Source organism: Frankliniella occidentalis, unplaced genomic scaffold, assembly GCF_000697945.3.
Source record: "Frankliniella occidentalis isolate FOCC.00 unplaced genomic scaffold, Focc_3.1 Scaffold198, whole genome shotgun sequence".
In the NCBI taxonomy this organism is placed as follows: Eukaryota; Metazoa; Arthropoda; class Insecta; order Thysanoptera; family Thripidae; genus Frankliniella; species Frankliniella occidentalis.
The window spans coordinates 520,869-530,822 of record NW_026267324.1 but is presented as its reverse complement, the minus strand read 5'-3'; the positions used below and the strand labels follow the sequence as shown (position 1 = coordinate 530,822).

The 9,954-nt window shown below is 48.0% G+C and overlaps 1 protein-coding gene and 1 pseudogene across 1 annotated transcript; one reads left to right on the top strand and one right to left on the bottom strand.

Annotated features, from left to right (window-relative positions):
- Positions 1-226: 226 nt before the first annotated feature.
- On the bottom strand, positions 227-1,360 carry LOC127750494 (uncharacterized; annotated as a pseudogene).
- Positions 1,361-3,094: 1,734 nt separating this feature from the next.
- On the top strand, positions 3,095-5,633 carry LOC113207988 (N6-adenosine-methyltransferase non-catalytic subunit). The gene is made up of 7 exons (XM_026424785.2): positions 3,095-3,434; positions 3,545-3,721; positions 3,826-3,969; positions 4,052-4,225; positions 4,312-4,521; positions 4,598-4,770; positions 4,845-5,633. Exons 1-7 carry the CDS (start codon positions 3,369-3,371, stop codon positions 5,101-5,103), a joined length of 1,203 nt encoding a protein of 400 aa, XP_026280570.1. The 5' UTR covers positions 3,095-3,368; the 3' UTR covers positions 5,104-5,633.
- Positions 5,634-9,954: the final 4,321 nt, after the last annotated feature.

Below are 9,954 nucleotides of genomic sequence, written 5' to 3'. Positions count from 1 at the left end.
ACTGTAATACGGGGCGAATCACTCACGTCCGCGTAGGCAAATGAGAGAACACAGTTGTGTGGTGTGTTGCCTGCCCGCCAGGCGTATAATCTCCCTATCCATTGAACCGTATGAACGAAGCCATCGCTCACCGCTGTTTGGGACTGAAACATGTTGCTGTACCACGCAGAAAACGTTAAAAATGATTTACCAGATTGAAGTTTTCCAAAACTAGTTTATCGTTGAAAAAACATGTTGGTCAGAATCTATAGCTGTCAAATAACAGTAAATAAAACAAAAACATCAATATCACTGCGAAAAAAAAAATGAAATATTATTCGGTTATTTGTGAAACAATAGAATTACATTTTATAACTAATATGTCATTAATAATGTCCGAAGACAAATTGTACCTCGGGATTGACAAAATCTGCTTCAAGTGTGAAAAAGTCCGCTCGACACTTACTTGAGTCATTGGCACAGAGCACAACTTGACTAGGAGCATACAATTTCTGATGCATTTCCTTCTTCGACTCCCAAAACTTTAAAATGTAGGTGTCCTTCGGAATACGCTTCCATGTAGCATAGTTATGCAGTATTTTGCTAATATTAGCAGCCTCTGTCCTGCTAGTGATGACAGTAGCGCATGCCTCGCGCTCACGTAGCCGCCGCTCCAAAAGGTCTTCATTATCTTGCGGTTCAGGATCGTCAACTTGCTCATTTTCCGGGCCCTCCGGTGCTTGCTGTCTGTTGAGGCGCATCCAGAGCGCTTCGAGAAAGGCGATGGCGACTCTCACCTCGTCCGGCTCGAGTAGCGACTTGAACCTGGTGTCCAGAAAGATCCCCGGAGCGAACGCCTCCGTGGCCAGCAGGTCGCTCTTCCTGCCCTCCATGCAGGTGACCAGGTTGCCAGCACCGTGCCCGATCTCCTTGGTGGCCTGCTCGCAGTACTCCCACGACGCGAAGCAGTCACCGACGGTCAGCTGCTCCCTCTGAAACTTCATTGTGGCCACCTTGGCTGGCTCCAGACTCTTGCAGTAGCCCTCCACGCGCGCCCATTCCACGGCGCTGAGGTTGGGCAGCTTCTTGGACTTCTTGGCACGGCGGCGCTGCTGCTGCGCCTGCTGTCGCCGCTGCCGGCGTCGCTTCTTTTCCTCGGCCTCCCTCACTGCGGTCTCGATGACGTCGGCCGCAGCGTCAGGAGCCTGCAGAGCATGGTGTGGCTGCTGTTCCACCTCGTCTCCACGTCCAACACCGCCTTCAGCAAGCCCCTCTTCTTGATCTTGGCAGCGTTGAGCGGGGTTCTGAAGGCTTTAGCGAGCTTCCTGGCCTTCTTCGGCATGGGCGCATGGTGACTGTGCCCATGTCCTGCATGGTACATTTGAGTGCGGCGCAGTTCTCGCACGTCGACGGCAGAGAGGCAGTAGGTGCGGGGCGGCTTGGGGCCCTCGTCGATAGGCTCGACGGACGTCGCTCTGCTCACCGTCGCTGCCACACCCAGAAGACCGTTTAGTCCATAGGACCAAATTAAAAACCGACGAAATTTTAGCTCTTGTGACAAAAATTTATCCGTGGCGATGAAATAATTTAGTCTAGCTGACCTAATTGGATTGGTGCGACTATATTTAGTTAAAAATGGGGTCACTAAATTTTAGTCGGTTTCAGGAACTAAATTTTGTTTCTTACAACCCCGATTTAGTTGTATCAACTAAATGGTTCTCTGGGTGGCACTACTGTCGGACGGCGAGTCGACCTCGCTGTCCTCTTCCTCCTCCGCAGCGAGAAGCAGGGCCTCCTCGCCGAGCGCGACATCAGCACTGAAAAAACAAAAACATTGAGCGGCAAGTCGTGTGACGTAGTGTCACGTAGGCATCTACTACACGCAGTTGGGCTCGTGAGAAAATCTGACAATACTGACGTGGGCGTTGTTGGTGATGCAGCTTGAGTGGATACTCCATCTCCGTCGTCGTCCAGGTCTAACCCGGGGGTGTGAAGCAGTGGTGCTGGCACTCCGGCATGTCTCCGGCGGTGTCTTGCCCTTGCTTCGACAAGTCCGACAGCAAGGTGATGGCCTTCTTTACGTTAGCCCAGTTGTTGCATGTTGTGCCGTTGCCGGTGTAGATGTTGGCTGGCCCGTACGGGCTAGTTTTTAGCTATCTAGTGCGCAAGCAATGGTCAGGGTAGGCAACCACTTTTCCACCTGAGTTGATGGTGTTGTCTATCCATCGAAGTCCACGAGTCCACGACGCGCTGTCGCTCGAGGGGCGGGGGCAGGGGCAAGGAGGTGGGGGGGGGGTCTTTGAACAATTTTTCAACTTTTCGATTTACTTGTGATTGGCTCATTGAATTTTATCAGGCTTGCGGGTGTACAATGTGGAACGTTCTTACCATTCGAAATAATTTGTCCAGGTTTAGTTTCATAATGCATATAAAAGGGACCGAAAATCTAGTTTTTTTCTTATTTTGAGCCTGTTCAAAGTTTGGTTTCCTTGATTTTGTGATTGATCTATGGACGGAACAGCAAAATTGTTCTGTAAAAGTTTTAGATAGCTGTCTGATCTACAAATTTTATTTAATGTTGAAATTCATACCTCTTATCAGTTACGAGCCAGGTAGAATAAATCAAATCCAAAGACGCCTGGCTGCAGGTCGTTGTGTGGGTTGCCTTTCAACGCCTTAACGGAGATTCCCTACAGGGTCTCCGCAGACAAGATCGATATAGCTCGTCAACAAATAGTGCTATCGAAATGAACGGTTGTCAATTCGCAATAAACTATTTTCCCCCGTGGCGTCGCTGCGCTGATAGCGCCTGCAACGCGGTGGGTAGGCCAACCCGCCAAGCAGCTGTGTGGAGCCGGCGGCCCGCCCGGAGTGCCCAAATAAAAATGGGCTTGGGGCGTTCGGCGTGGTTTCGTTTCCGAAGATGCCTCCCGGTTCCCTAGCGTCTCTTAAGGAACCGCTAATTGTGGGGGAACATTTTTGCAGAGCCCTCGAGGCTCACTATCACCAGACACTGTAGACCCCGTTTCTTCATTCGAATTTACCGCGCTGTGAGCAGTATTAGTTACTCATCAATTTCTCATCTCATCTTGTTTTGTGAATTGAATGTCGATACGAATATGTGAATACTTCAAAACAACAGGCACAGGTTAGGTTACGTTGTGTTTATGTCTCAATAGCAGAAATGAAAGCGATTTCTGAAAAAACTTCAATTTCTTGTTACTATCTCTAGATGTCGTAGTAATCATTTCTCTGTCGATTATTGTTTACGTGCGCGTAGTGGTTGTGTCTTGTTATATTTTTTCGCCCTTCCTGTGCATATACTCAATAGACCACAAATAATTTTAATACTATTTTTACTGACACTTATTTAAGAATAAGACATAAATATGGGAGACATGATTAAAGAGTTACGAGAAAGATCTCAAAAACGGAAGAAGCTTTTAGTCCAAACAGTAAGTTTGTCATTTAATTGGATAAAGTGCGCTAAAATATTGTTATGGTACTGTCACATTGATCTGTAACAAAATGATAGCATTTTAACTTGTCGTTTTGCCTCTTGCAGCTAGGGGTTTCAAATGTTGATGAGCTGGGCCAAGCTCTTGGCACTAGAGACGAGATTCAAGATCGCAAACAAAGTACTAGCAGCACCCCAGTCAGCGATTGCAAAGCGGAAAAATCATCAAATCAAGATGAAGTAGCTGATGAACTGGTGTATACAGACTCTTCAACGTTTCTGAAGGTGAGTCTCATTTTCTCAACATTTTACAATGTAGTTACTGAACATGTAAAAATAGCACACAATAATTTTTCTGTACATTGCAATGACAACATTTCTTTATCTAGGGAACTCAATCTTCAAATCCTCACAATGATTATTGTCAGCACTTTGTGGATACGGGACAGCGTCCTCAAAATTTCATCAGGGATGTTGGCCTTGCAGACCGTTTTGAGGAATATCCAAAGCTGAGAGAGCTTATCAAGCTTAAAGTAATTTTCGGTTCTTTGAGGTATTTTGACCACAAATTCTGTTAGTTAAAGTCAGAGGATTTATTTATTTTTTAAATTTTAGGATGACTTGATCCAGCAAACTGCAACACCTCCCATGTACTTAAAATGTAATTTACAAACGATGGATTTGAAACAACTTGATCATAAATTTGATGTGATCCTTGTTGAGCCACCTTTAGAGGAATATCAGCGGACTATGGGAGTCACCAACATGGAATTTTGGTCTTGGGAAAGGGTTGGTATTTGGGCTGGTTGGTTATATGTATATATGTCAACTCATAACACTGAAATCTTTGTACTGACTTTTTTTTCAATGTTTAGATCATGCAACTTGATATAGGAGAATTAGCTGCTCCTCGGAGCTTTCTTTTTCTCTGGTGTGGCTCTTCTGAGGGCCTAGATATGGGTCGATTTTGTCTTCGTAAGTGGGGCTTTCGTCGATGTGAAGATATCTGCTGGATTCGTACAAACATCGACAATCCCAGCCATTCAAAAAATCTTGATCCAAAAGCAGTATTTCAACGAACAAAGGTAACATAAAATGGTTTGACAATTATCTCTTCCAGACTCAACTATACCCATTTATACATTTTTTTTACCCCTCCAGGAACACTGTCTCATGGGCATAAAGGGAACTGTTAGACGTTCAACTGATGGTGATTTTATTCATGCCAATGTTGATATAGACCTTATTATTTCTGAGGAAACAGAATATGGCTCATTAGAGAAACCAGTGGAAATTTTTCACATCATTGAACATTTTTGTCTTGGGCGTCGAAGGTATACATCAGTTTTTTTAAATTCTTATGTTAACTTTAAAATAAGTTGCTATCTGATATCTGTCTTTTCCGTAGATTACATGTTTTTGGAAGAGACAGCACAATACGCCCAGGCTGGCTGACAATTGGTCCTGAACTAACGAACAGCAACTACAATGCTGATTTATACAACAGCTATTTCAACTCAGGGCAACTAACTACCGGATGCACAGACCGCATCGAAGCACTCAGGCCAAAGTCACCACCACCAAAGGGCAAAGGAGGCCCAGGAGGGAGAGGACGAGGTGGACCTTCAAGAGGTGGCTTTTCAAGAGGTCGTGGGCGCGGGCGATAATCATGGTAATTATTGTTTTATTGAACTAGTATTTTGAAGTAGCAAGAAAGATTATGACCTTCTAAGCAATGACATCGTTCACATCCACTGGTCTCTTTAACTGGTATATTGCTTTTGACTCATTTTGCTGAAAATTAGTCTATTCTATGACAACTTTAGCATTCTCATTTTATGTGGTCTTTCACCTGCATTATTTGTTATTTTATCATGATCTTGGTTTAAACTGATGAGATTTTTAGGAATGAAATTGCCTGTATAATATAGTAGAATGTTATTTTGTGGTACTGAAATTCTCAAATTCTCTATTAATTGTAATTTTATGAATAATCAATTTATATTTACATTTTGAGTCATGTAGCATGTAAACTAAATTTATATGACAACTGCTGTTTGGCTATCTTTATCAATCAACAAATTTTCTTTTCACATCATCATGAAGTAGTATTTTTAATATGTTGTTAAACGTCCTCTTCAAGACTGTAATAATTATATATGTCAATGGAATAAAGTTTTACATTTCTTTTACTATGGATATGCATTGTGCATTCAAACCGTATCTTTTCAACATCAGTTTGGGCGCTACCTAGCCGGAAATGACATTCGTCATATCGACGTCGTTAGGGTCGTTAGTCGAACCAGAGGTCCAAAAATACGTAGAAACGATGAATTTTTCGACGAGTCAATGTCGATTCGACGGATATCGATACGATGTTTCTAGCTGGGTAACTCGCGAGTGCTGAGGGAGGTAGGCGGTGGGGTTGGTGGTGGGTGATGCCTCCCTATTACTACGACTTAAGCTACTGTCTCAAGTCGACCCGCACGACGCGACCCCTCTCGGCCAATCCCCATCCTCTCAAGTCCCCCTTCGGCCCTCACCATATTTTAGAAACGGCCCCGGACTCCTCGTCAAGCGTATCGAGTTTCCTGGCCACGGATAGGATCGTGGAGACCGCGTTGCCAGCACGGCTCGGATGAGTGCCGCTGGCTCGGGCCAGCACCCTCCTCCCCTTCCTAGCGCCCGTGCCCCACATCGCGCGTGGCGCACCTGTCAGACTTCCGGGGGCGAAGCGGGAAGGCGCATCCCCTTGCACAGCCGCATTTGCGCGACACCTTCCCCAAATCCTTTGCGAACCGCCCATCATTGAAAGTCCAGGTCGTTTATCCGAGATTGATTCCTGCTCCTCCTTTTCCCATAAGCCAGGGGGAGGGGGGGGCACGATTTTTGCGTACTTGTAGAACGAAAATATAATCGGGAACTAGGTTGCGCGTTGGGGAATATGAGTTGAACAATGGCGGGGTGTTTTCGACAACATGCTGCGTGTTGCGCATCGCGACGGCATCGCATCAGCAAAAACGGAGCGTGGACACTCCAGCTGAGCAAGGTCGGTAACGGCGATGCTTAATGAGGAAGCAATAATGCACTACATTCTGCCCGGGTAGGGAAAAAAAGAGTGGTGCCTCGTTCATGACAGGCGAAAACCATACAGAAGCTTACACATTGTACCAAGTAAGGTAACCGCAGAGATAAACTTCAGATAACTGAGTGACTTGGTACCCCGGCTTACAACTTTTACTGAAACAATTTGCCTACCCATCAAACAGTTCGCTGCATCGCCTCCGCCCCCACACCTCCCCTCTCCTCTCGGTCCCAGTCATTACGTAAGGACCTCTCCAGTCGGGAGGCTGCCCCCCCCCCCCCTCTTGGTATGCTGCGGCTTAGGAGGCGTCGCACGTCGCCTTGACCATGACTGCTATGTGGGCTTTTCGCCTGACTTTGCCCGCTGGCCCTCGCCGGCCCCGCGGACCCGGGCCGGGCCGGAGGGACCCCAGCCCGCCCCTGCGCAGCCGGCTACAGCCGGGCCGCCGCCTCGCCAGGGGGGCGCACTCATGGCGCACTCCACGCGGGCCCCGGACTCGCGGGATCGCCATTCTGTGGACAGACATACTCCCGCGTGCTGAAGCAAGCTGGCCGCTCGCGCGCCGCGTCCCTCTCGTGGTCACCCGCGCCGGGCGTCGCGCGCATCCAAAGGGCCCAGCTCCTCACCGCAGTTCGCCGCCGCTGGCCCGCGCAGGGCGTGGAGCGCCGCGGAGGGCGCGCGCACTACAGGGCCCAGCTCACCGCCGCGCCGCCAGAGCTCACTGCCATGGCTTCAGGTCAGTCCCGCGCCGCCAATGGGGCTCCCGCCGTCCCGTCCGCCCCCCCGTCACCAGCCTGGCCTGGAACTACCCCCTATGCCAATGCCAATGCAGTGCAAGGGCTCATGGCGAGTCAAATAAGTTGGCTAGTTCGCCCAGCTCGGCGCCCAGCTAACTCCTTTGATGCGCGAAATAAATTTGTATTCGCTGTGGTAGGTAATAGCAAAGCGGTTCTCAGAACAAATTTTGTTTGATGCCACTGATAATATAATTCCGGTAGGAAAGGGGTTTCAAAAGAATTTAAATGGCTGCGCAAGTGAAAGTTTGACTATTTTAATAGCGATCGTGCATGACTGTGTTCATGGCAGCTTGCTTAGTCTCATCGAATGTGATAAGCTGGCTGGAGTGCATACTTAGTCAGGAGCGTTCACATCTGACGGGACGGGACGGACTACACCTTCATTTATGCGTCATATTGCCTTCCAGTTGGCCAGACATTCGTGGGTCGGTCACCCTCCGGCTTGAATAGCCAAAAATTTGAATATTGAACACCGATTTCAGAGAGGTAGAGAGGGCCGATATGCAATAACAGAAAAATTTGGAAACTGATTTTCAAATTGTTAAATTGATTGAATAGTTCTCTTTGACTCGGCGCATATGTTGTCAACGAAGATATTAGCTATAGCAACTAACCCATTTATAGTAAACTAATAATCGTTGTCCACTGTAAAGAAAAGCCTACCGCCAATTTCGTAAATGTCGACATTATACTTAAAATTGGTGATTTAAAACTTTTTTTGTGTTGTTCACATAATTAATACATTAAAAATTTAGCAGCTTTAGACTTTTTTTTAATGAATGGTGTCAAAACTTTTGTTCTACTGCAAGTTTTTTTTAGTGTCCTTTCAGGTAGGGACGTGGAGGATTTCCTGCGCTTCCTCCTATACCCCCCCTGCATCTTTGTGTTTGCTGGAGCGTCGCCGACCGAATCAGATGTTTGTTTACCGGGAGACCAAAACAGCTAGGAACCCCGATCAAGGCCATACGCTTCTTGCTGTCATCGCTGGGCCGTCCGCTACGCTTACTACATTTTTGATTAGATTCAGCAAACGTTCACTGCCTCTTAAAATTTGAGATTGTGTAAAAGCTTGAAACACCGGAGGTAGTATTTCTTTGGCACGTTCAGTCCCTCGTGGGCACGGTCACTGTTTCGCGGCGCCGCTGCCGTGACCACAACATGGTGAAACGGTCTCAAAAATCCGGAATTCCCTGCCGGCGTGTGGGAGCACTGTCAGGGCGGACGCTGAATTTCGCCGTAAGTTTTAGATAATCATACAGTACTGTGCGCTACAGCACTGTCCATAGGGACTCCAAAGGCTGACCTATTCCAACGCAAAGGCGGTTGAGCGTTAAAGAACCAGTTCTCTGCCGAATCTACCGAAGCGCCGCTAGGCGCCCGGATCACAGAACTTTTTATTGATAGATCTTCAGAGAGGTCTTATGCGACCGCTTGCGTGTCGTGTGTGGTATGTCCGTTACTAGTTCTCGGCGCCTTTTAACGTCAAATGAAGTACGCGAAATATCGGCGTCTTTTGGGCAATTGGAGTCTTTGAACGCCACCATTTGGCGTTCATCAGAGGACGCTATATTTTGACCTTAAAAGACGCCAACCAGTTTGCAAGTGCTCAAGGGTCACTCCTGGACACCAAAGGGCCTGGAGCAAATCCCGTCAACCATCCATATGGGGGTGTAAGGGCGTGTAAAAGAACATACCAGGTGGCTGATTAACCCCGCGCACTTCTGTAGTTAGACTGTACCGCACGCACGAGTGCGGGCGGGTTGCCTGCCTACTCGCCCGGCCCGTAAGGCGCCGTGGACAGGGCGATAGGTAAGCCCGCCCGCACTCCTGCGTGCGGTATACAGTCTCACTACAGAAGTGCGCGGGGTTAATCAGCCACCAGGTATGAGGCTGACAACGTAACAGAACTGATAACTTGAGCTTACTTGCCTACGGGTAGAGACAGCCAAGCCACAGGGGACTGTCTAATAAAAAGTGGGAGCAATGTATTTAATAGTTCGAGAAGGATATCTGAGTGGGCCACAGGCCACAGACCCACAACCGCGTAGAACAAAGGTAAAGTGCAGAAGCGTGCACACTGACTTTTGAGTGAGGCCGCAGCAGCACGGTCAATAAAGCATTCCCGTGAAGCTTAAATTCAGAAGAATGCAGGGAACAAGGGAACGGAAGTGGCCATGTTAAAACATAGCCATTTCCGTTTTCTTCTTCCCCGCATTCTTTTGCATATCAGCCTTATTACCGGAATGCCTTATTCAGGTCCCAGCCCTGCCGAGTGGAGTGTTGCCGACGAAGTGAAGCAGAGCTATGGCAACTCCATTTGGCAGAAGGGCGGGCCTGCTTGTTTATGCCATCGCGACCACCACAACCAACCACAACCTCGGCCGTCATTGAGTGACTAATGCTCGTATGCAACAAAGTGTTATGCATGCATTTACCTGCAGGACGCCGGGCTTGAGCGAGCGAGCCAGCGGCTGTCGGAGGCAAATGCACGCGTGGTGTGTTACGTGCCGGGGCGGCCACGCAACACGCGCTGCACAGGCACGGCGTGCAGTGCATAGTGAGAGATGTCGGGTTACTTCATTGGGTGGCGGCTGCATTGGTGGCAGGTCCTGCACTGAGGTCGCGGGGCGGGGTGG

Coding starts and splice junctions, on each gene's coding strand:
- LOC113207988 (XM_026424785.2), top strand. CDS start 3,369: ATGGGAGACATGATTAAAGAGTTACGAGAAAGATCTCAAAAACGGAAG. Junction 3,722..3,825: donor ACTCTTCAACGTTTCTGAAG/GTGAGTCTCATT, acceptor TTCTTTATCTAG/GGAACTCAATCTTCAAATCC. Junction 4,522..4,597: donor CAGTATTTCAACGAACAAAG/GTAACATAAAAT, acceptor TTACCCCTCCAG/GAACACTGTCTCATGGGCAT.